The 27232-nt window shown below is 42.8% G+C and overlaps 1 protein-coding gene across 1 annotated transcript; it reads right to left on the reverse strand.

Moving 5' to 3' along the window:
* Positions 1-336: 336 nt before the first annotated feature.
* On the reverse strand, positions 337-23658 carry LOC119168428 (arylsulfatase B). The gene is made up of 12 exons (XM_075867850.1): positions 23575-23658; positions 16500-16645; positions 14950-15061; positions 13455-13506; positions 11928-12031; positions 10074-10311; positions 7769-7937; positions 7513-7610; positions 6633-6769; positions 5442-5630; positions 3498-3628; positions 337-590 (listed from the first exon to the last, which is right to left on the reverse strand). The coding sequence occupies exons 1-12, from the start codon at positions 23649-23651 to the stop codon at positions 337-339; spliced, it is 1707 nt and encodes a 568-aa protein (XP_075723965.1). The 5' UTR covers positions 23652-23658.
* Positions 23659-27232: the final 3574 nt, after the last annotated feature.

Consider the following 27232-nt stretch of genomic DNA (forward strand, 5'->3'; position numbering starts at 1 on the left):
TTAAAACGTGCCAGCGCTTTTGCTGTGTCAGAACCATTGACTGAAACTAAGTCAGAATCGAGAGGAGTAATCATGTCCTAAATAACGAAAAGCTATTGTTGCGTTTGTCATCCATTTGTTTTCTTGTGATTCCAACACAATGTGGCGTGAGAAACTGTGCTCAATCACCTAAACGAGCCCGATCGTGGTATATACAGTACAGTTTTTCGTATGGTTCCCTGAAATACAAGCATAACATGTTGGAGAACGAGATTCGAAATGATTCCAACTTACCTACAGAAATCCTTGAAGCATAAGGTAATATACAAGTGAAAAAAAAATGTTCACGCATCATTTTTATTGATTATCTGAACTCTCTGGTTTATTACTTAACGCTCCTGTCGCGCTTTCAGTCATCTTCCACACAGGGGCTTTGCACCAACCGGGACTGAACACTCCTCTCGGCACCAGCCTGTTTGGATGGCCTTCGGCTTGGTCTTCCAGACTTGGCGCAGGAACCATCAGAGCAATTTGGTTCTTTAATTTGGTAATCAAGCGCTCCGCCTCATTTTTCATGTCTGAGAACAAGTCCTTCCTCTCAGTGGGGTCAGCTGCGTACGAGCACAACAAATTGTACACGTTAGTTGAGTTAGAGGGAAAATCTACATAAATTTAGACGTTTATTTGTGTACTTCAATATAGTGTATATGTAGTATACTCATATAGCTGCTTTTCAGAACTGGCACTACAGTTTTGCTAGATCATTCTGCGGACGTTATTACAGGGTAGGGCACATTTGACGGACAGCATTTTAACACGAACCCTTTTATATAATGAAAGGCAGTACTAAGGAAGCTGATCTCTCATGACTGCAAGGGTGAAGAAATTAATCCGATAGCAATGAATCGGGTCGTTGACAGAAGAAATGCAAGCAGCCAACTCTTTCGTATCTGATCTTGATTAAATCTACAACGAGTTACCGTTAGCGGATATGGTTGCTACGGTGGGGAACTGAATTTCGGGTTGTCATGTCTGTAGTCTAACCATAAAATATGCGGCGACTTCACAGCACTTACAACGGTGTAGTAGCCTTTTGTCGCTGAAGGCGATTCAGGTTCGATGTCCATGAGGTGTAATGTAGCGGAAACATAAGATTGTAGGTGCGCGTGGGAAGTCGAAACTTAGAAGCTTGAAGCTGGAGTTGGAAACACAAATCAAGTTGGAGTTGGGAAAACTCAGCGAAAGGAGGACACCGTCGTCCGCACTCCAGCTGTCGGCCATGGCCCAAAATAGAGGACAGACTATGCGGGCATCTGCTCGTGTTCACGGGCAGGCCCGGGACAATCCACGGCTGTTGATGTCGTCTCTTGCTGCCTGAGTCATACCAACAACTGGTACGACCATCCGGGGCCGGCTTCCCTTTGACACCAGCCCCACAACTGCTGAAGTGGCTGGCAATCACTTGGCTGCCAACCAACTTGCTTCTACAACAACCCAGCTGTCTGCGGCAGTTCTCTGTAGTTCCCGACTGGTGCTACAAGGGCTGCTGCCGCCAGGAAGAGCTGACATCACCAAGTTGCTGCTTCAAGTCAAGCTAACCGCCATTATAGTGCGTACCTTCACCAAACTGTCACGGGGAACACGAATGCACAAGGATGGCAGAAACGAATAGATTTACAACATTTACAAGCAACTGTGCGACTTAATAGCCACCTGAATCCCTCCAGGCACACCAACCCGCTTTGTTTCTCCGTTTACTATGGCGGGCTCATGCACCATACTTCGTAACATCAGCAAGCGCAATTCCTTCGTCCCTCCACATGCTTGTCGAGCATGTTCGGATAACTGAGGATGATGAGGGAGACGCCACCGCTAAGGCAGGACACCATAGCGGTAGTCCTACTGGACTACTACTGGCAACTATTGCGGCAGCTGCTATCAACGGCTCACCCTTACAAGCGGGTGTCAAGCGGCAAACCAACGTCACCCCTACTGAAGTCCAGCCCACATAGACACGAGTGGTGGCTGCTGCATCACCTGCCGACCACCGGCGCCTCGATGGCGGTGCGCATGTGCTCCATGGGTTGCTTTTCATCATCTGCTCGCTGCAGATTTCACGATGCAGAAACATTGGAATGTGTCATTTAGTCCCACTCTGCTCGTCCTTCTCAAATATGCAAGGTGGTTAGCCACTAACTCCTGCTCAGCCTGCCTGTGACAGCAGTAGAGGACTCCCTCTTTCCCTCGTGGTTGAAGATACGAACCCTGCCAGCCTTTCTCGAGTTCACCGCTCCTGCTAGCTTCGCTGTAGATTTGCAGGAACTAACTACTTTCTTGTCATTACACTCTCTACTTCTGTCTATTTTCTCTCTTTTAATCATTCCCTCTTTCCCATCCTTAAAGGCACTGAGCCGTGACCCATGACGGGAGGCAGAAACTGACGACGTTTTTCATTCTTCGTCTTTCTCTTACCACACACACTCTAGCTGTCGAGATGTTGCGAGAGCCAGCGCTGGCGAGCTTGTTCTGTTGATCAGAGTTAGCAGTGACTTCACCAGCGACACAGCCCTCTCTTCTTCTCTTTCCCAGAGGATCTTCCTGCAAATTCACGTAATGAAATACCGCGGGGAATTTCTTCCCCACGACGTTTTCGCAAGCACCCTTCTACTACGGAAATCATTGGCCCGTTTCATAACCACTTCAGCCGTGTTTGTCCCCAGCGCTCGTGCTTTTTTTAGGTTCATAGGAGAAACGATACGCGGGGTAATGTTGTCGACTTAAATTTCAGATGGAATATGACTGTGACGAGAATAACACATCACTATTGTTCATATCTTTGCTATTGCCATAAATACTACGGCGTTTGTTCCATTTCCTGGTGATAGGGACACAGCCAGATTCACAGATAACCAGAAACGTGAGGGCTGTTGCCAATGAGAGTGATTGAAAGTCTGGTTTAATTAGATGCGTGTTGTGCACCCCGATCGGGCCATGATGTTGACGTAAAGCATCTTTTTCCAGCAGTTCAACAGAAGCCGCACTGGCGCATATGGTTTATTTTTCTAATTATGTGGTCTTTTACAGGATAAGTTGCATTTCGGTTCGAGTTGCCTGAATATGAAGGCACTGAAAAACAGGATCCACTTGGCACAGTTATGCGAATGATATTATTGACGACCATCGTTGTACACTGCGAGATGATGTTCCAATCATTCGAGGCTGTCATTATATGAAGTTACTTGTTTGAATAACGCGTTTTTGCACCGCATGGGAATGATTCAGTGTAAATAGCTCTACGCTCACATGCCACGAAATGTTCTCAACAATTCTTCCGTCATTGTCTCGAATATCCATAAATCGGCAATCTCAATGCAGGAGCACATCCACTACTGACAAAACCGCAGAATGTTCATGGCATGAGGAGCTAGCTGTCTGGGCACACGAGATTGCGGTATTTTAGCTCGCGAGTTTTCTAACCCATAAAAATTCAATGAACAAAGAGCGTTTTTTTTTCTTACCGGTGATATTGTAGAGAAGCGATGTATGCGCCCTTCCACCTAAGTTCACTTTCTCGGGCTGTTCCTCAGACTCTGCATACCAGCTGTTGAAGGTCTTCGACGGTCTCACAATTAACTTCAGGTCTCCTTCCCTGGAAGGAAAGTTAACCAGCTAATTAGGTGAACAGTCACTGCCTGGGGTCAAACTAAATATTTTTTGTCCCCAAGTTTCCAAAATGACTTACTAAAAACTCTGCTTCATGCCGAATCTTTTTCGTGATTCTTACACCTTCAGTTCTTTTTCGCTTGCGTCGGCGCCTTATTAGTCGATGATACACCAATATGAGGCAAAAGCTTTCCCATGAGTAGACAACCCCCCTGACAAACCTATCATATATAAGCGCGAACAAAATGCAGCGGTGAATTGCAAGAGAAGAGAATTGACGTCCTGCTGCATTACCTTTTGGAAGCAAATGGGCAAAAAAAAAAAAAGAAACACGCGTGAAGCACGCAGTTCTTGTGCCCTCTTTCCATAAAACAGAGCTTAGGAGAAATACAAACCATCGATGTCCAAAGGCCGAAAATGCGTTTTTTTCAGTTCACGTAAGCAAGTGAAAGAATAATACTTGGGGGCACTCTATTATAAACACGCAGATATGCATGTGATTTTCGCAATCAGGAATAGAACTTCACAGAGCTCGCTAGTAAGGCATAGTCAGCCTTGTATTCGTACGCCTGTTGCACGTAACGTTTAGCTTTGGTATTTTCTGTCCTAACGCGAGTCATTGTATTTTTTTATGGGTGTAACTTAATCGGTTGTAATAGAATAAATTTTTTAATGTGAAACGCCACGTTCTGCATGCCAGCAGGAGAACTGTCTTCTTCGATTGCCAGTGGTGTCAACCTTCCTAACATATGCGGGGACCAATTCCAGAGTCGGCAACTGGCTCTTGTGATTGCCTATCATTTTTTTTTCTATCTGAGTTTCACCTGTTAATCATGATGTGCCACCTTAAATATGACTAGAAACTTTTGCTGAACACTTTTGTTGTCATTAAATTTATATGTTCTCAATGCACGCGTATACATTGGTGCTAGCTGTTTACGTAGCACGAGTGAATAATTGGAGCACGTAAATGTTTGAGGCAGCTCATAATTAGCTAGCGAAACAATTACAAATCATTTGTAGCCTGCGTAAAGCTAAACTGTTAGTTTCAAGTCTTTTATGCGTTTATACCTGTAGCATACTCGGCTAGAAATACAGTACAAAGCAGCCAAAAGTTGGAAAAACTAATTATTTCTCCATTTGATGTTTCAAATAAAACGCATGAAAATTCTTTTAACTAACGTAGGTAATTTCGAAACCATCGATCCATGATGTTGCAAGAAATTAGGACAGTACCGACCACTGCACCAATAAATAACGTTAAGGGCTTCGACAGTCCAGCTCCTTTTCATTCCATGCACTTGAGTGACGAAAGTGACGATTAACGTAAGGACTGGATAAACGTCAACATGTTACGACAACGAGTTTAAACTATTGGCATGTGGTGTACGGAAGTGCCATTCTCTAACCACTTTGAAAGCTGTAGAGTGGCATCAAAATATCTTGACGTCCCGCGTGCGGACTGCCTCATTTGATGCTCTCCCATCCAGGAACACTCTTTCTGAAGAACTTCGTTTGCGAAAGCCTTCACGCTTTCAAGGAGAGAGCGTTTTTACAGAGCTGACCGAGCACCCCCTCAACATTCATTTAACTTAGTGTGGTCATGGCGATGAATTCAGAAATAATTTATGAAGAAGCAGATTCAAACTTGCTTGTGATTTGCCCTGATTCTAACTATTCTCTTCATATATAGTGTACACCAATTCAATACGCACTGAGAGCTACAGATCGATAATTGATGTCCACAGTAACTTTTATTGCATTTCTAGTATAATGCTCACCTTACAAAGAACGCTCACCTGATTGCACCGGAAATTTTTCCTTTCTTGCGGTTCAAGTTGTAGATAAATTCCGTTCTCGGTGCAGGCTCCGTGCCGTTCCTGATTGTTGACCACTGATCCACACCATCAATTTCGTCTAACGTATTGTTCCATAATGCACCAGTCACACTGAGAAGCGTCGGGAACCAATCGACAACATGGATAAGACTGTAAGAATGTAGACGTAAACAAGGGTTATTCACATACATAAGAACCTTGGTGCGTTCGGAGTGTTTGCGTAACAACTGAAGCGCACTGGATCACACGTCCAAGCCTTTTGGAATTTCTAATGAATGATCACAAAAACATAATGAATGTGATTCATTTTTGCGATGGCATCTTGGAAGGTCGCTTGGCTGCCTAAGGAGCTATAGTTCGCTACGACACTATAGCTTCCTGACAATGAAACTAACAAGACAAAGCCTTCTTTACCAAGAATTCTTGATGTTATATATTTCTGGCAAGTCTCGTGTTTTACATGCTACATACATAAACTGAAGGGGTGTGATATGCGCTTACACAAAGACGAGTTATTTATTAGAAAAGAAAAGTCGTCGACTTTCTATACAATTGGTGGTAGCATGCTCATGCAGGCCAATTCTGAAAAACAAGTTATGATTTTGTGTCCATGCTGCGACAGCGAACTGTGAGATATACGAGAGGCGACCTACTTAAAAAGAAACGTGAGTTATACAGCGATATGTCAGTTTACGTTTACAACTATGACAAAAGGTTTATCGAAGGTGACATGCGAGTCTGCACCGGTACTTGTCTCATGTTCTCATTGCTGTGATTCGTGCGTGCAGTTAAGAAATATTTTGAGGTAGGTAATCAACGTGTTGTCTATAGAGAGCGATATCTGTCTATAGAAAACATGAGCGGGTAGGAATAAGTGCACTACTATAGTACACACATATGCCCTAAAGTATTCGCTTTGTTCTATTAAAGCTGCATACTTCGCCAGCAAACCTACGTCCTTAGATTCATAATACAGAAGTGTGCTTTCGAAATATAAATAAAGTATAGTAGTGCAAGAAAGGTTCGGGCAACACACACACACACACACACACACACACACACACACACAATTACTCTTAATTACAGAATTATTATGGTGTCTTGAACCGCCACCTTCATATCGCTTGTAATACATCGAACCTTCATACATGCCTTGAACTGGTGATGTTATTTCTGTGCAGCAGTGGCCCCGAAACAAACGCCGGCACCCTAGTGCCCCCTTCGTAAAGTGTGTTTTTGTTACCCCGTAAGGGCCAGTTACTTCCACCGAAGCGAACTTGGGCACCGTTCTGTAAAAAAAAAAAAAAACATTAAAGTTTGTGTAAGCGTGAGGATTCTTTTTGCGAAAAGAACAATCTGATGTACATTCTGAGAAAAAGAAAGGAAGGAAAAAGACATACCTTATTTTTAGATAATGCTTGTTGTTACCGTACGCTGATTGTAATTGTTTTCGGTTGCTCCAAAAATGTTACTTATAATACCTCAAGTTACGCAAGGAATCACGATGTCCAGCTCATTATTGAACTGCCTTCTTTGTTAGCATTAGCTGTGGCAATAACAAAGAGAAGGACTACCTGTCCGAAAGTAGCGTTAATACGTCGTATGTTGCCTGCAATGTCTCCTACATTTTCCAGAGCTGTTGTAAATTTTAGTTAGCATGATTTCTTTTTAAGAACAACTAAGCAAGACTTCCTTTCACGCTTAGCTGGTGACGTGCATTGTTATGATACCACTCAACTTCTGTGGCTGCTCTATCTTTGTAGACCTAGAGCTCCTGTATTCAACATGCAGTTTAATTATTGTATTAACCAAGGTAGACGTTATGAGCAATTATTTCCAGTTTACTGTGTAAAAAGCACCGCTTCACCGAATCAATGAGTGCTATAACGTCCTTGGGACCATATCGCTAATACACTATGCTCACATATCAGTTCTCAAATAACGCAGAAACTCTTTTCAAGGCCTGTGACAGGCGCAAATATCTTCTGGGGCACTCCTAAAACCAATATTGGTTGTTCAACTGGAGTCTTACATCACTCATGAAGAGGAGTAGGCTATTGCTCCACATTTGTACGTCCTTCAGTTTTTTGACGATGAGTCCGACTGCATGGTCCATGACTGCCACCATTTCTAGGGAGCCACAGAAATCCATATTCAAATCACAATGAGAGCACTCGGAATGACAACATACTTCTTCCGCATAATCTAAATGCAGAATTCATATCCATACTAATTTGGCTATTACTGTTCCAAGTTCTTGCTTGTAACCGCGGTTCAGTTGTGCTCACCACATATCTTCACTCGTCTTTTGTTCGTGTGGCTTGAGCACATGGTCCTGTATCCATTTGGTACTTGCAGTGGTGCGTGTACAGCTTGAAAAGCCACGTAGATAAACATCGATTGATTTTGCTTCGAGTTCTTTTCTATGGTTTCCATAACGTTGTTTGCTATCAGCGTCTGCAAAAGAACTCGTGTTAGTTTTATTCACACCGAGAAACATTGCTCTCAGTACCCACCACAGTCAAGTTAAAGGTGCATGCGATGTGTTTTCAGTGCATAGTACTTCAAAAGCAACGTACACCCTCTCACAGTCTTAACGTGAACGCACGTGTCTCAATTACCGACTCTATAAGCGCCGTATGACACAGGACAGCAACGAAATGAGTGGGTACGTGCAAATACGTGCAGTGAGCAGCTCAGTGAAGCTTTCGTTTACAAGGCTATTTTACGAAACGGAACAGACCCTACCTACTCTTTTTACCTTGCCTTTTTGGTGTGTGTGTGAAAGCAATTATATTATTCAGGATGTATATCAGGATGTCCCATTTTTCACTAGGCAACTTTTTTATTGTCATCAGCGTAGACCTAGTAGCATTCCAAAGTACTGGCCGACTGCCAGGCACTCGAAGAGCACCTTCATATTTTTAAAATGGGGCCCAAGTTTTTTCCGGCATCTACCCCTGACGGATTTGAGTAGCTCGCTTTGGCAAGGTCAGCAGCCGAACAAGTTCAGGAATCGGACAGTTACGTTGCATTGCGTTAAGGAATGTGTTTGAACCTTGTCAAAACTAAACCCAGGGACGGAAGTACATAGCAAACTGGGCTCGATTATTAAGCCTGATTATTTCTGCTTATAAAAAAGAGTGTTTAGTTGTTCTCTCTCAAGGACAATACGCTTGAAAGGCATCTGCTGCTATCAAAGAAAACTTGAAAGAAGTTTCAGGCTGAAGCGCACTCGTTTTTTCCCTCTATTGTGTCCCGTTAGTTTGGGCTCCCAATATTCCCGCTGGGACACTGACATTTATTTTTTGCATATCGTCCGGTCAACGCTGCCTATTGCACCTTCTTTTGATGCCCACGTGTAAATGTTACCCATAAGTTTTCTTCGCGTTCTTGGTAGATAGATGTAAACTTTCTGTCACCTGTCGCACATACGCGCATACCAGTGAAACAATTTTGACCCCGGACATGCGTCACTGTTTTTGGAAAGTATTTTATGACGTACGCGACGACATCGTGACATTATTCATGTCATGACCAGCGAGTCGTATTCGACCAATCATCTAGATAGATAGATAGATAGATAGATAGATAGATAGATAGATAGATAGATAGATAGATAGATAGATAGATAGATAGATAGATAGATAGATAGATAGATAGATAGATAGATAGATAGATAGATAGATAGATAGATAGATAGATAGATAGATAGATAGATACCGAAAGTACTTGCAGGACGCAAAGGAACTCAGCATTTATTAGCGCGAATAATGTATATCTCTTGAATTTTTTAGAAGCACCAGTGAATTGAGAAAAATATATAGGTTTATTTTGCGAACTATATCTGTATCGCTGAGCAGAGTGTTGCAATAATTACGTCTAAGTATCAGCATCCTTTATCATAAGCTGCCTTCTAAACATTGTTGGTTGAGAATCAACACAAAACTCATAAACGAGGTAAATCTCTCTACTGCTGAACACGAGCCTGAACTCGAGTTATAAGTAGGAAGTACCAGCTTTCCTTACGGAAAGCCCTGCAGTATGGCGACAACTGTTCAAAAGTTATATAGGTAAAGGAGCCATTGCTCTCGGGCGTGTTCCAATCTGTCTTTTGGGGGAAACGTTTGTTGTTCTTCGTGTATTAGCCAAATGCGGCACACCTTCGAAAGTACAAGCCTTCCTTTTTCAATTTGAAAACACGCCATCCAAGTTCTGAAACAAAAGATTACGAGATACCCGTGTGATGCATAGTACCGCCGCTTAGAAAAAACGCATTGCAAAAACATTTCATTTCTGAGATACAGATACATTCTTCAAAGGTATCTAAATACACCAATCATTATGATCAAGTGTATTGCTAATATAGTACCATGATACTTTGGCACAGTGACACTGCCCAGCTTTGATGGGTTAAACGTGCCTACGCACAAGCGTACTAAGCAAATGTAGAGAATTTAAGTGTTAAGGTGCAACTCTTGATTTAGTTAAACACAAAACTCGGTAATCGCGCGAGGCATAAGAAATGGCAAGGCAAAAAACGGTGGCTAACTTTCTTCTGCGTAAAGAACACGAAATGTGTATTTTGCTTACCGTGGAGTAAATTCCTTTTGCTGAGTAGTCTACGGAGTCGCCATTCCGGTAATCGTATCCATAAGCCTGTATTTTTGCTTTCCTTTCCTGCATGTCTCCTGTGTCTTCCTCAAGCACTGGCTTGCGTTCGGATATTGTGTGGTTGAAGTAGTCTTTAGAACCAAGGTAGTATCCTCGAAAAGTATCGAAGCCTCGATGAGTTGGGGTGAGCGACCAGTTACAATAACCCAAATGCCACCTGAACGAGAAGAGAGAGGTGTGTATACCCTTTGAAAGACCAAAAGTGAAGACCTAAGATAAATCGTGTTTGAAGAAGGAATTTCTACCGCGCAACTTTTCACCTATGTTGATGGTAAAGGTGAGAAAGACAGAGAAGAGCCGGTACACTTATAATTTAGCGCTCAACTTGCAGACATAGGAAACAGTCGATCAAAGCAGTGCTGAGCCTCTCTCAACCGGCAAAATATCTTGCCCTATTTTCGTTTCATTTCGACAGGTACGCACCACACTTGAAATGATGTTGTGCATATATATATTTGAGGCCTACATATAGTTTCAACACACGTAGTCGCTGAATATTGTATGCATTCACCCTAAACGCAATGTTACTGCTGATATCATATGAATGTGGCATTTGTTCAAAACGTAATTTGGAATCAGAAAAGCTCATCGTTTAAGTGACCCTTTAATGCATCCTCAATGCTCTTCGAACAAATGCTTACTGGTTCGGCATTCCTCCGGGAATCGTCGTGATAAAGGCAACACATGCGCACACACACATACGTTTTATATATATATAGTTAGAATAATCGGTAAATATGACTAGCTACATTGCTGATAGCTGAGTTTTGGCGAGGAATCGGGCTCACAAAGTTGAAGAGTGTCTTGAAAAACAACGATTGCACTTATTTCAATGAATAAAGTTTTATGTTTGCCATTTTTTCACGGTGCAAGAAAGGTTTGTGTAACACACACACACACACACACACACACACACGCGCGCGCGCGCGCGCGCGCACACGCACACACACGCACACACACGCACACGCACACACACGCACACGCACGCACACGCACACGCACGCACACACACACACGCACACGCACACGCACACGCACACACGCACACGCACACGCACACGCACACGCGCACACGCACACGCACACACACACACACACACACACACACACACACGCGTGCGCGCGCACGCACGCACACACAATTACTCTTATTTACACAATTAATATGGTGTCTTGAACCGCCACCTTCATATCGCTAGTAACTAGTCAAACCATGGCTGAGAGCCATGGTTTGACTATAGTGACTAGCTTGAGTAGCGCTTCCACCGTGACATCTAGTATAGCAACAGATTAAAAGACCATTTTTTTTACGACGGGAGGACAGTGGCTCTCAGTTTAATTCTTTTTTTCTTTTCGGTACAACTCCGAGTGTGCGATTGTCCCAATATCCGTATCCATGGTAGCCTACAGGTCTGGCAATTCACCACGACCCAGTAGTGGGAAAACACAGCGCTCACGCGAGCAGGTACAAACAGTGCAGGCTGTTAAAACGACCCACAGGGACAATTACGCATCACGAGCTGGGCAGAAGCAGTCGTAAAAAAAAAAGCGGCAACAAGGTCCTCCTGTGCTATACCTAGGACATCCTACCGATTTGCACGAAGAAGCTGAACGATTCTGTCAGCATAAATTTGTTAATATCTCGTCCAATTAAACTAACTTGCCCTCACGGCAGTCATTTTTCATATCGACAGTAGGTCTTTCTGTCGTTGTCTATGCCACCCCCCTCCTGATAATTGATGTGCAGGACAGGTAAGAAATGGTCGTACACACTTGCCAAAGGCATGTGTGCTATAATTGCGACGCTTCAGCTCCTCGGGCAGTGTCGTTATCCCGAGCGGCAAACCGTAAGGCTCGAGATGGCGGATTCCGTGTCCCTGCGAACATAAATATACTTCAGATAAGAGATCGCAACGCCTCGACCAAGCCATGCGCGTATACCCCACACCCCGAAAGGTTGCTTGTCTTACCAAAATGTTGATCGAAACCTATTCCGAAGTACATGCGTCAACTTATCGGGGCTGTTTTCATATCGCACATGCTTTTGGTATAGCCCCATAGCAAAAGAGTAAATGAGTTTCCAGGATGCAACATCACCGTGCGGAGATTAGGTTGCGGCTTTTAAAAGTACATTCCGTTATTTAGGTGACACAACTTTGCCTGTTTAAACAAACTTCTTAATGTTAATGGTGTTGCTGCGGCACCTTGTAAATAATGCAATGAGACGGCTTGACAGCTTCAACTGGCGAACAAGGGGACGAAATTCGGGTTTTATGTGTCATAAATAAGTAAACATCAGGAAACTAAGAGCTCCTTTGCTTATGTTCACACATTAACAAATGAGGGCGTATGACTGATGCAACATTATTTTTGGCCACAGAAGAAAGCTAAATACAAAGCATACAGTGCAACCTACATTGGTCTATATTAATATATCGATCATGGGGAAGTTCTGATTTCAACAGCGATGGCAAAATTTGCACCTGAATTGCTTATACCTCGGATTACCTACCAACTTCTTGCTATCCGTCTTTCAACTCTGAAGTGCATCACACAATATCCGGCTTGAATTATCTGCTTCGGAAGCACGAACCTGAATCAATTTTTTCGCAGCTCGTTACTATAGTTTTTTTCCGTCCTTTTATACAGGAGTGTAGTGAAAAGTAAGCGTCGTCATTGAAAACTTCCACCGGCACAACGTTAAACGTGACAAACAGCATGAATGTATTGAAGTAACTGTTGGATATATATTTTATATATATACGTGTGCCTGTGTGTGTGTGTGTGTGTGTGTGTGTGTGTGTGTGTGTGTGTGTGTGTGTGTGTGTGTGTGCGTGTAAGTGTGTGTGTGTGTGTGTGTGTGCTTGTTATGTGTGTGCCTGCTATTTTCTATATAGAGCTAACAGGCAAAATAGAGAATAAGGCTAATTGATGCAGAGATGTCGACCAAGTTCATACGGGCGCAGTATCCGGCCTATAGGCGCAAATGCTTTACGGGGGCGAGGTACGTTTTTGATTTTGAATGGACGCCGGGCAGACAGGTGTGGTTGACTGCCATTTCATGCTCTTTATGCCATGGCAAAAAAAAATAGGGTGGACTTGGGTGCGGTGTGCCACCCTATTGCTACGCAGATACTCAGTATCACTGAATTGAGCGGCGAAGGAACTATCAATTATATGTAGGACTAGTATATCTACAGACCAATTGGTTATGATTACTGTAATTTAGAGCGGCACTGCCCCTTGTCGTTCAATGATCTGTCAAAGGACGCACCTTTACACTGAAAGAATAGGTCAAACCTGAATGCCAAGCTTGTACGGGTAGCGACCAGTCAACAGTGCTGCCCTCGTTCTGGAAGGAAAAACAACGAATCAGTGTAAACAACACATTGTGCTGATTTCTCCATCGGACGTATTCTTTACGCCAGATATTCTGTTCCATAGCTGAAGACTTTCTGGCTGAAAACCACATGCTGTAATTTTGTATTTATGCAAAACAAAATGACGAAGTTTTATTTAGTCTTCTTTACGATGTCATTGCGAAAGTTTGACAGAATTCAGCTGGTCGGGATGAAGCCTGCGGCTCAAACAAGGGAAATTCAAGCATTGTAGCAAGTCAGAATCGTTTTTGTTTTTGCAGAGACATTCAGCTTCTCGGCACCAACTAGTCGCACTCCTCAGGAGTGGCTTGTGGGGACGGGGGAGAGTGACCGCGCCAGCTTGATATAGCGGCTATGGTGCTCAGCTGCTTGGTAAAAAACACTTTACGGTCGAAATTTTTGGAGCCCTCCTATGTGGAGCTCTCATAATTTTTGGAGCCCTCATAAACATATCGTATAGTTTTGGGGCGTAAAACTTCAGTCAATTTTTCCCGTGAGGTCTCCACAAAACAGTGTTTTTAAAGAGCTAAAACGAAAGTCTAGCCGCTGCTAAAGGTCAAGCATAATATATTCGGATAGTGCGTCGGACGACCTGCCCATTTGTTTTCTGCGGCGGTCCTTCCCTCACCCGTTTGATACAGCATTTTTCTGCATGTGAACGTAGAAGTTTTTGAGAGCGCCGTTCGTAGTCTTGACCGTGAACGTGGACTGCCCTTTTTTACAGAAGCTGGCGTCACTCCTCAAGCCATCTTTTTACGAGCTGGCAAATGATCAATAAACTTTCGCATGTCACCTGAATGCATTATATATGGCTAGACACCCTTTGTATCGCTGTGATTACTTTTAATAATTATATATTAATGCTGTTGGTGCAGCACCAATATAGAGAAAGTATTTTTTTTTTTGCCAACTCAAGTTGCTTTCCATTTATGTTCCAATTACTACACTGCAGTTTGAACTACATATAATGCCAACCGTCCGTTTCTTGTATTGACTGTCACTTGGTTTGATCACGTCCTGCCTAAAAGAAAATAAAACAAGCCATGCATCCATAACCTTTTGTTTGTTCCACATCTGTTCTGTTCCGTTCTAACTGTTTTGAAGGGGAGAGGTTGAGGTCTATGCTGCCTTGGCTACTCCATATCAATAACTTCTGTAGCGAAAAAATAATAACAGAATGATACTGAACGGCTCCACATCTATCTTGTTCATATGTATAATGTCAATGGGGTAATTTGCCAACAAGAGTAAGTGTATCGTCAGTGTTCGCCACCATTGACACAGCGCAAAATAGACCTGAACGTATTTAGAAACACATGCAATCCCTCTTGCATGAGGAAAAGGACTACTGGTACAAGTTCCGCATATTACACACAGCTGCAACAACCACCGGTAAGTATCAGATGCATACGCACGGGGTGCAGGTTGGCAGGACGTAGCTTTGGTTCAGAATAACCCCTTCCCGCGCCAGTCTTTCCAAGTTGGGCGTGTGCATCTTATGGTTGTTCCATGAGACATCGTTCCAGCCTGGAAAAGGTAGTGTCTGGTTACATTTTTTATGCTTAGTTGTAGAACAGCTAAATTTGGGCTGAACGATGAATTGGGGTTGTTGGTGGTGGTTCATAATTTTTTTTGCGAAAACTTCTTACTGCGAGATGAGGATGAGATGGACTACAGGATAAGTGGTGTGCATCACCTGTCGTGTGTTCTATCTCTTGTATCGTAGCCTGCAGTGTAATAGGATATCATGAAATAAACTTGCTTCATCTGAGGTACCAGGATTGGCAAAGCAAGAGACAGTCACAGTCAGCAACGTAGCTGTTGATGTGTCCACGTACACCAGTCGTATCAAATGCAGGAGCATGGGAGGCTGGGTAACGGAAGTTACAATAGCGGTACGTAAATTAACATTTTATGAGCTTGCTTTCTGTGCTCAGGGCTTGTTCATCAACGTAGCCGCTCTCTCGTCGACGATGACGCTGACGATGATGAAGAACAAGGGCATTCTAGACCCCACATTCTCTTTCTGCCATCATGGCACCTAACATGCAAGGTACCCATTTACGTAATGACTACGTAATGACGACGATGACGACGACGATGACGAAGATGATGATGATGATGATGATGATGATGATGAATCACTTACTATGCCATTAATCATTCAACTGATAAGGGACATAGCCGCTCCGCGTCTGTCAGGCATTATGTGCCTCTCGCAGCGTGGTTGATGACGATGAACAATAAGCAGGTATTAGAAACTTGCTCCTTATGATCGAGGCTTGTCCATCGTCATAGCCGCTTGTTCTCGCTGCTCACGAGAGAGGCGCAGATGTTAAGCTGTTTTAAAGAGTGATCTATAGACGACGCTTTGCCACCGCTAGTAGTCATTAACACCGAAGAAGCCAGGGAAGCGGTGGTGAGAGCTCGCAAGACAGCAGCAGCTCATGCTCACCGCCAAGACTCGGCGGAGAGAGCTAGCGAGCTCGAAGGGAGGCGTCAGTGTCGTGCGGAACATTAGATCATAGCCCTCGAAGCCGAAGCAGCGCGGAAGCGGCGGCAAGACATCATTGAAGAGGTACGGGCGGGGGATGCAGCCGATAAGCGCCGAAAGCTGTTGCTACCTGAAGTTCGTTGCGCCGACGTGCGCGCCAAGTGCGATTTATTCGACAAAACGTTTGGCCTCAGCTGCAAGGTATGCGACCACCTTTGCTTCCACTTCCCAATTGCTTCGACAACCACATGACCACAATCGCTTCCACCGCCGACAAGCAGTCTAGTGTTTTTAACATGCTTTGACATGGCATAGTACAGGGGTGTCTAGCATTATGCCTCCATTGAAATGCCACCACCGTGGCTAAAATCGAACCCACGACCTTTGGGTCAGCAGCCGAGCCCCGATACCACTGCTCTATCGAGGTGGACGAAAGACAAAGTTCGAGAAGCTGCCATCGCAGAAGCTTACCCAGGTCATCTGCAACGATGAGAATAATGTGTGGTGATCGTTCATTGGTCTTCGTAGCGACGAGATGCAACAGCGTGAGTTGCAGTACTAGGCCACAACATCTCTTCATCATGCCAGGAAGAAGCTCCTCTAAATAATGTTGGAAGCTGTAGAGACATGGCACGCACAGTGAAAGTAGAGAAAGGTGCCGTAAATTGCGGGGTTGACAGTGTCTACGAGACTTTCAAACAAATGCCAATAATCAATTAAGCCTGTTCTAGATAATAGCCCCATGCAGCATACACCTAAAAAACTGCGCAAGGTGTAACTTATAGGCAACAGGGCTGTGCTAGGTAATTTAAAAAATAGGGACTTTTTTTTACTGCATTAGCTTGTGACAGTCTTGTCACAAATCTTCTCGCCGCTTGTTGAAACGAAATACTTCGAACTAGTTCTATTTTAAGCTTCCATGAACCACTCAGTATTTGTTATTAGATAAAGCATTATTGCGAATACAGTATTAAATCCAGTGTTGAAAGCCCCTAAGCTACAGTAATTTGTTTGGGAACAAGAAGATAATACAATAGCCGTTTGATACACTATAAAGTTCTGCATCTGAGCTAGCACAAGGACAAAAACGCAGGCTCAGCAAGAGACTTCGGGATGAAGCCAATTAAGCATTCGTGTCGGCAGAAATAGGCCACATTTTGTGCCCAGTATGGGTGCTCCTCGAGTCGGTCTGACGTAGCCCTCCTAAAAATCTACCGTCAAAGGCACACTATGTTAAAGGCATCTCCTAACCACCAAAGCTTCCTTTTTTGAGAAGTACTTCTTGTTGGGAGAGTTGGTACATAACTGTGAAAGGAACCGTTGCGCAATCAATCGCAAGAACACAAGAAAAGGACATAGTAAACGGAAATGACGCAAAATACAAAATATCAAGTGCTTTGATTTACTTTGTCGCTGCATATATATATATATATATATATATATATATATATATATATATATATATATATATATATATATATATATATATATATATGTGCATTTTTTTCAAATCGTTCAAAACAAATAAAAAAATAAAAAAGGAAGGAGGAGGAAACACATGTCAAAATTATCTGGTGTCTACTAAAGCTGCGCAGGAAATTTTTTTCTGCGTTATACAGATCAACAGAAATGTCACTTACGCAGTTGCCGCCTATTTTAATAATATAAAAAGCTTCTAACAGTTCACGCCCTACACTATCTTTGCTCTTGCCTAGAATTTTCACCTTCTTGAATATAAACGTGGACCTCGTTCACGAGTTGCAATGTGCGGGCAAGTCCACCCCTTTCTTTTTATGTAATTGACGTGTCATGCACGTGGTTTGAGTGTTTCTGTTTCACTTAACTAGTGCTCTATTCCTTTTAGCAATTGTTGAGTACAAAAGCACCAGAAACTCAAAGTAAATTAACACTGGCTAAGTGAAACGTGAACACCACCCACCATCTGAAAGTAGCCCCACAGCGTATCCCAGCATGCCACTAGCATTTATAACCAAACACTCAATTGCACTTCCAAACATGAATATTATATTATGTAACTGTTATACAATACTAGCAAGCAACTAGTGTCTTTGAAAAGCGTTTCTCGAAGCTTCTTTTGCCGTGAGTTACCGCCAGAAAACATTTAGGAATGTGGGAATATGGCAGTGGATGCAATACGAAACTCTCCCTCTGCTCCCCATAACACCTTATACTCGTCTAAGATGTAAAACATGAAGGCAGAGCCCAAAATGGGCTCCGCCTTCATGTCCAAAAAGTGCTGGAACTGATTATGTGCACATTATAAAACGGAGTTTTATCTGCTCTAGTTTAAACGTTGTCTCCAAGATCGAATGTTGATTGAGATTGATTGATATGTGGGGTTTGACGTCCCAAAACAACTATATGAATATGATAGACGCCGTAGTGGAGGGCTACGGAAATTTCGACCACCTGGGGTTCTTTAACGTGAACCCAAATCCGAGCACACTCAAGATAGAGTGTTCATACTCTCACAGACAGTATAAATTAGCGAAACGGGACAGCCTGTTAATGTCATTTTAAACTGGCATCTCATGGACATGGCGATGAAATTACTGGAAGCAGTGGCAATTCATTTTCACGGAACAGGTACCAACTTCGATGACCTCAAACTTTGCATCCAACACTGAAACTTCCGAACTCCATGAGACAAAAATAAGGGCATACCTTATTGACAAACTTAACATACTCTAGACAGCCGGTGCAAATGCTTCAAAGGGGGCTATCACGTACCGGCGATATGTTGCATATACGGCTGAAGTGGTTATGTAGACGTAACGAATACTTTGCAAATTGCTATAGTACATCATATCGTCGGCGTAATGAAGTTCTTCACCGAGTATACTTAGTTCTTTCTTAACCAGCATATTTTCCAGTGCGGATGTTCATGCGAAATATAAATATTCGAATTTGTTACGACCTCCGTCATATTTATCACGTGTCTACAATAACTGGAGTCGTATTTATCTACTTTGCTGAAGCATTTGATAAAGTTCCCCACAGTCACCTACACCTGAAGTTAAACTGCTATGACGCAAACTGAAATGCTACCAACTAAATAACTTTTGTGCAAGCGTCATCACCTCCTGACTCTAAATTAGTATTCTACTGAATAAACTAAAATTAAATTCTGAGTAACGCAAGGTTAATACTTGGACCGATAGTGTTTCTCATCTACGTCAACGACATGGCTAAAAAGTGACATCTACTAGGCGCATTATTTGGCCACGACTGTGTGATTTAAAGACTGATTACTCCCCGCAACGACCACACTGCTTTAAATAAAATGGTCTCAACAGCATTTATACTTAGTGCAATCACTGGCAAATCAACATTAGTGTTTCTAAAAAAGCAATAAAGTTTACAACTCCTACCAAAAACCACGTTGAATTCCTGTATGAGTAACCCAATGCTAACAGAACAGTTTTTCTTAAAGAAATACTGAGGCATGAACCTTTCCGCCGGCCTCGCGTAGAATGCTCACATTTATGCAATGACATTTAGAATTTCTAATACATTCCGACTGATTAGACGCCACTTACATCAAGATAACTGGAAGTCAAAACGTACAGCATGGATTTTTCTGGTTTGGCGTAAAATGGAATATGTTTCATTCACGTAGGGCCCACTCTAAATATTTGTAGTCACACAAGTGAACAAACTTGAATCTGTAAAAAAATTAAGCTGCCCAGTTTATAACTAAAGATTACTCAAATCCTTTGAGAGTCACTAACAAGAAACATCAATGAACCTCCCGTCATTAGAAAAATGACTTTTGGCACTCATTTCTTGTTTTCGCAAGACTTATTGTGATCGTTCAATTGCTACAATCAACATATGCCTGACCATCGTTATTTTCTGCGCCTATATCCCCTCTTAAAAGTATAAGTTGCCTATGCACGTACTAACTTCTGATATATGTGGTATCTGTTCTGTGCCATCTGTCATTGGAATGATCTACCACACAATGTTGTGTCTGTAAAACAGCACGATGATTACGTACAGATGTCAACAAGTTGCTGTTTATCGTATGAAAAAAAAAGCTTTTCATTATCATTTTTTAAAACCTAGCTGTATATCAAAACCTTGTTATACATTTTGTGTGGTTCACGGTGTTCTCTATTATCTGTGTCGTTCATCTTGGTGTTAACAATAGTATATCTACTTCATTGCAACCACATACCCCCCCCCCCCCTCTTCTTTTATGCCCAGCAAGGCCTTTTAGGGTACGTAAATATCGATAAAGTGCTTCTTCTACGAATTTCTCACTTACCGTTGTTAAGTGGTGCTTTCTTCTGACAACCATAATTGAGCTAGACGTGTAAGATCGCACGGCCTCCACCCCTCTCTCTCTCTTTTTTTTTTCGCTGAATGCCCATTTCGTTCTGACTAACCCAATTTGCCACAAAGGCGTCTCATCGTCCACCCTCCCCGGCTTTTTCATTTGCTTCCCCTCAGTTCGAACTGGAGAGGACGGTAAGAAACATACAAACACGAGCGCAAAGTGAATTAGTTGCAACCCTGATGAAGAGAAGTTCACTAGTAAAGAAACGTCAGCCCTATACACGCACGACGTTTAGGAATTTCTGATTCTGGTTCCTTGCACATTTAACTTTAGTAATAGTTACTGCAACGGCGCTGTACTAATAATGCAAGATGACGTATACGTCGTATATTATGATGCCTATTAGAACGGTGATGTTTGGGCGAAAAGGCTATCATCACAATCGAGTTCAGCTGAAGCCCGCAAAGAAACTGCAGAGTTGCGAAACAGATAATTCGCAACCACTCATTTCTAGCACCCATTTACAACAAAATAAACAAAGAATTAGCCCGGCTGCGGAGATTGAACGCAAGCAAGACAAACGTTGGCCTTGGGTTCAGTTCCCGGACCAGGTCGAAGGCTGGTAATGATCCGATTTATGGCCAGTTTCAGACACTGGGTGTGTGAGGGCAACAACCGCAAAAAGATGTAGAAGAATTATTTGGTGCCAGAGGTAAGAAAATTTACTAAGGTACATAATATTACATTAGCTGGACGCATTGCAGTATTTGTGCTATGCGGCTTCATTTTTCCCTTTGTCCCACATATGTGCGCAATGCAGGAGCATTTGTGTATCGCACTGTATTAGGATGATTAAGAAGCTTTAATAACACACACAGCATGTACGTTTACCTAATAGATTCCAATAAACAATATTGAAGACACCGCAACAGTGAACAGTGATGCAGTCAACATTTTTATCAAAGTCTTATATACATATAACAAATGGCCCACATGCAAGATCAAAAGGCCTCTTTTACAGCTCATAAAGTCTTCCTACTACTCTTGTATCATCGCAATACCTTGAGATAAACTTTTCCTAAATACAGTGCAACGTTTATAATAACGGTGGATGCACCCCACGGAAATATTCATACACTTCATGCCGAAGCGAGACGTAATCAAAATTCATTTATTTCTAATGTTCGTGTTCTTAATCACACTAAATAATTTTGCGAAAATCTGGCTTTATAAGTCAATACAATTACTTTTTTAACACTACCGATGAACGCAATAAAACGATCTTCAATATAACAAGCAAAATATTCGTGATGAAATTTCCGGGTGCACAAGCGACGAAGACGAATAGCGGACAAACGGACAAACGAGTGCGGTGTTCTTTTCATTTAGTTGTGCTAAAATTTTATCAAGAATAGTAACCAACTCGGCCAACTTTCTGTGGTACTGCAACATAAATTTTAGCCTCTTACGTATAAAGTTGCAGTGTTCAGGCGTAAACATGCTCATAAAGCATTCTTATGAGCAACAACCCTCTTTGTTTTTCGCAACGAACACGCTCTGCAGTCGTTATTTCAAATTAGTTGATGAACATTTGTGACTTCACATTAGGCGCTTGTAAGATATAGCGAGCTTTGGTCATACTCATCTTCCGCCACGTGTTTCTGTTACTGTAGTCTTGTGTTCTGCGCAACAAGCCTAGCTGAAAGTTAGCCTTGTCTTCACGTGTCTTTTGTCCTGATTTCAGGCTATAGCAACTATCTAGTCATACAATCAGTTACGCTGTCAGCTGACGCATTTCTGATATAAGCGCAAAGCTGCAACGTCACCACAAGAGTCATACAGTTATAACACTAGGGCATAGATCAAGGCTCTTAGCTGGCCCATGTTTTATTAGGATATGCGAATTTACAGCGTGCTAAAATTTGACCAACAAAAAAGGACACGAAAAGAGCTGTAGTAATTTTAAATGTGGTGTAATTCTAACCAAATTGAAAGGCACAATGAGCATATCTATCTATCTATCTATCTATCTATATCTATCTATCTATCTATCTATATCTATCTATCTATCTATCTATCTATATCTATCTATCTATCTATCTATCTATCTATCTATCTATCTATCTATCTATCTATCTATCTATCTATCTATCTATCTATCTATCTATCTATCTATCTATCTATCTATCTATCTATCTATCTATCTATCTATCCGCCTTGTATTGATTGATGTTGTGATCGCCTCCTTCAAATGATGCAGACCAAAAGTGCAATGGGAGGGTAAGAGGGTTCGCCAAACATGACAATCTAGTCATTATTTAAATGGCGGGACCATCTTGCACATGTTCAAACCTTGTCCTTCCCTCACATGTGGCACAATCACATATATCAGGGACCGTGGTATGCAAGTTTGCCTCGTCGGTGATCACAGTTTATATCTACCCAGAAACGGCGAGAACAAACATTGGTTACTTGAATGTAGGACCATTGAGTAGACCCAACATCGACAGCATTGACCCATTCATTGCAAAAAATAATAATCTGGATCACAGCAAATGTCTAATCCTGAAAATTCTGCTTGGCAGTCAGGTATTCTAGGACATGCTTCGGAACTTCTTCGGAAATCGGCCCTATGCAGGCGTAATGTTGCTCCAAGCGTAACGGGGGTTACTGTGCAGACTATCTGATGGCACTGCAGGCATCATTGCATGTGTACTCCCAAGTAAAGGTGTCCTGTCAGATTGATGTCGATTGTTGTCACTTTTGTAGCAGTCTAATAAAAACTATACATATGTATCCCTGTGATCCAGCAGGCTATATTAAAGTATTGCTTACCCCAGAGGAGTACGCAAACGGAAGTTACGTAGGGTATACACGTCATTACACCGTATTTGTACTTCATTGTGATAATATTCACTTATGTGCTTTGACGACACTGGTAGCGTTCCGTCAGAGCAAGTTACTTTTCAAATGATGTTCTAGTCAGCGTTCCTGGTAAGGCTACCCTGTGCACGCAACCCCTACGCTTACAAAGACACGTCGATCACCATCGCAACGAATGGATAAATGCTAAAGAATGTCCAATTGACTACCTGCTGGCTTCTTCGCTGGAAACCGACTCTGAGAAAGCGTGGCTTTCGCCATATGTTTCATCCTCACTTGACTGTGAAAGTTAAGCCCTGTTTTTGAAAGTATAACAGTACGCTAACACGAATCATTCCGAAAATCTAAATCAACACTTACTTGAAGTAAATGCGGCCGTGTTGCTTCTCTCTTGCATTCACGACGTGTGCGTCGACAGCTCGCTGAAGTGTGGACATGCAATGGGCTTCGCGCGCAGCCAGACTACGGTAATGACTGTGCTTGCTCGCAAGGGGCGCTGAACCACAATGACCTGGCCCGCCCGGTACAACCCGTCATCAGCTTTTCCCGCTATCCGCCGCAGGACAACCGTGCCTAAGAATGACCGCTTTCGTTTCGGAGAATGGTGAACGAACCAAAAAAAAAAAAACACAAAATATATACTTCACTGAGCTACGCTGCTTCTGATGTCCTAACATTCACAGAACAAATGAAGCTTTAATTCCCACCTTTATGTAGTTGTTGTTCAGTGATGTTCAATTTTGGGTTAGTCAGAATTCTTCACTGCTTCTTTTGATTTGCAGTAACAGGTCCAAGTGCTACTTTTTTGAGACATTGTTCCTAAGATATAATGTAAATTGTCTAATACTGCAACTACTTGGAAACGTTTTTAAAAAGTTTCAAGCCTTTTGATCGTTGTAAACTCGTAAAGTTTATTTTATACTCAACATCACCATTTAACGTTCAAGTAACGTATACTAACGAACTGTGTTTTGATTTAAAAAAAAGAAGACTGGACGGTAGGATCGGCCTCGTGGTGCCCTCCCCGCGTCTTCTCAGGACCAAAGCCAAAGTAATCATCATAATTATCATCATTATCAAAATCTTTCTTCGAATATAATAGTATGCGATAGAAGCGAATAATAATTGGTCATCTCGGATCACACCGGGTGGCATATAAGCGGCAGAGTGTCGATGAAAGAAGTGAATCCCATCGGCCATTTTTAGATAAAGAAGACCCACAATGCAGAACGAAACGAAGATAATTTACTGATAATGCAGTACGAAAAACTGATTAACGAATGACGTTAAACACGGTGTGGCACCATTTATTAGTGAAACCAAAGCTGACACACTTTCAACCCGAATTCTGACCAGATAAAGGTCTAACATTATTCAAAGATGGTAGTGCGCACGGGCATTTTTAGCGCACGTTCTTCCGTCCCTGAAGATAAAATTTATACGTTATGCCACTGCGTGCATGGCTTTTCAAAGCATAAAAAATTGTGTCGTTCCGAACACACTGAGTAGTACAAGACAAAATAAACTTACGCACCTTCTTCTCGCGATCACCCAAAGCAGCACGTCTTCGGCTTTCTTGTATTTTATTCTTTTGTGGAAACTACCAAGCAGGCCGAGTTCAGAAGCATTACTGAAGCACATCGTGCTGTCCTTCGCTCTCTACACCCTCACACCGGACCGCAGGTCGTCCATTACTTGCACGCCGCCCTGGCCGGAAGCCGATGAGGGGAATGCCCGCCCAGTCAGGGTCTTCAATTGTCTCGTCAGGGCGGGCGCAAGTGATTGCGGAAATTGGTCATTTCGGCTTCGGATACCCGTTTGGCCAGTTTTCGTGATCGCGGCATAATTTGGGGCAGAAGAACACGGCGTGCCTTTTTGATTACTTGATTTTTTTCAACTTAGAGCTACGGTCCTGTGTTGCGTGTGCATCACTCTGTCGTTCTTTTTATTTGATTATTCAGTGCGACGTAATGCAAGACTCCGCCAGCTCAAGAACACGGAATGCCACTTCAAGATATTCTAAGGGTGTCGCAGAGAAGCTTTTGTTTTTCTTTTTGCGTTATGCTAACATTTACTCGAAAATAATCCTCCAGATATACGGCTGGAAAGGAGGGCCACTTAAAGATTTTGCGCGTGGTTTACGAACTATACCTACGTCAGGATTCTCTCATTCTTTTATACAATAGATTCTGCGCGAAGAGAGCGAATACGTGTCCTCGTGAAAAAAGCAGACACAGTTGCTCAACATTTTCACTGGCACTGTCGACGTCCAATGAACGTGAACCGCAGAGGACTTGGTTGGAGATATATTATTGCAGCAATAAAAAAGTCCCAACTTTGCCGCAAAGGCGAAGCAATCAACGCGATAGCATCAAATTTGAGGATCACGCGAAGAATGACAGGCAGATCAAAACGTGCCCCTGTTTCTCAAGCACAAATTACGCACAAAATGTACTTACAGATATAGATGAACGCGAATAAGCGTCTCAGTTGTTACTTCACTGTGTCTGATAAGCGCGCCCTTTTCGCAAACGGAGACTGTGCAGCGAGTGCAGTGACCTTTGTGCTCCCGGTAACTACAACAGAATCATTCTAGTGAAAGCCCAAGGCATATAATCGTCCCCACCCGAATTAAGCGCACACACGTGTGAGCGTCCCCCCTCCCCCCCTCCGGCTCTCCGCGGTGCAAAGTAGTCGTCGGAGATTAGAGCGCGCCGCCGCCACGTCGTGACGATCTGGCGACGTGCGCTCATAGCGCCATCTCGCTCGATACTTCTTCCCCCGAGATGACCATCAGCAGCGGTAAGTGCTAGATATAAATCGCTTGCCGTTTCATCGTTAAAAGTGACTCTCTTTCGTGGCTCAGTGGCTTGAGCCTCGTACTTACAAGCAAAAGGTCAGACGTTCGATTTCGAGTGCAGGCGTTTTTTTTCTGGATTAGTTTTCTTTATTGCGTTTTCGCATAAGTATATACTTATACAAAGCCGGTGAATGATGTCGACGCCCACGTCGCCAACGGCGGCAAAATCCAGCTGAGAGTGTTCATATAATTTTTATCACAATAGTAGCAAAGCTATATTAGTACGCGCCATCCAATCATCACCACTGACAGACAAGCACATTCGTCTTGGTAGCAATGCTCAATCCCCTTATAGTTAATTTTTTTTATAGGTGGAGTTTCTTAAGCCGTGGGTCATGTGTTTTCTATGTATGTAGTTGTAATTAGCCCCCTCTCGTTTAGGTCTTGTAATATCCGCTAAATGTCAGTTCTTGTATAAGATGAGTATATGGTGAAAAGATGTGATCACTAGGTGGACGGATGAACGGACATACAGACAGGCGAAAGAACGAACAGATGGATGGATTTCATTCAGTACAGGGCACTTCAGAAAATTGTTTATGAGACGGAACCCCACCTTCGAAGAGTTACCACTTTTTTTTTCAAACAATAGAGCACTGCATCCGTTAGTAACAGAGCTTGAACATCTTGGAACTCGGAGCATAAACGGCCCATGGGTCACATAGGTTCTAGAGAATGTGGGATTGAATGAGATTCCATTGGAAGTCAGCATCGCCTGTTGGAAGTCAGCATCGCCTGTGTCATTCTTACACTGAGTTTTTCAAAGATCACAGAGAAGCCAACCAGTCTGAGAGCTGGCCTCCGTCCTTCCACCTATGTGCTCTAACATATCATTCACAACGACCAATGGCCACCATTCCTATTGATTCGAAGAGGTACTAGCATATGTAAACTGGCTATTTTGGCATGGAGTGCCCATTCACTATACCTCTGTGATAGCTTCTCTGATTTGACTGAGGATGATCATTTACACCCAAATGCAACTTTGACCCGTTGCTATATGTAACACTCCTGAAAGTTTGGTTATACGGATTTACCGGTCAGAGCGAAGTAAAGCACTCTCTATGAACCCAATGACGTTTTAGGTATGTGGACCCTAAGTATATCAAGGACAAGGATATCTATTTCGCGAACGAAAGCACTGAATTAAGCTTCACT

Source organism: Rhipicephalus microplus, chromosome 6 (genome assembly GCF_043290135.1).
Source record: "Rhipicephalus microplus isolate Deutch F79 chromosome 6, USDA_Rmic, whole genome shotgun sequence".
Taxonomy (NCBI): Eukaryota; Metazoa; Arthropoda; class Arachnida; order Ixodida; family Ixodidae; genus Rhipicephalus; species Rhipicephalus microplus.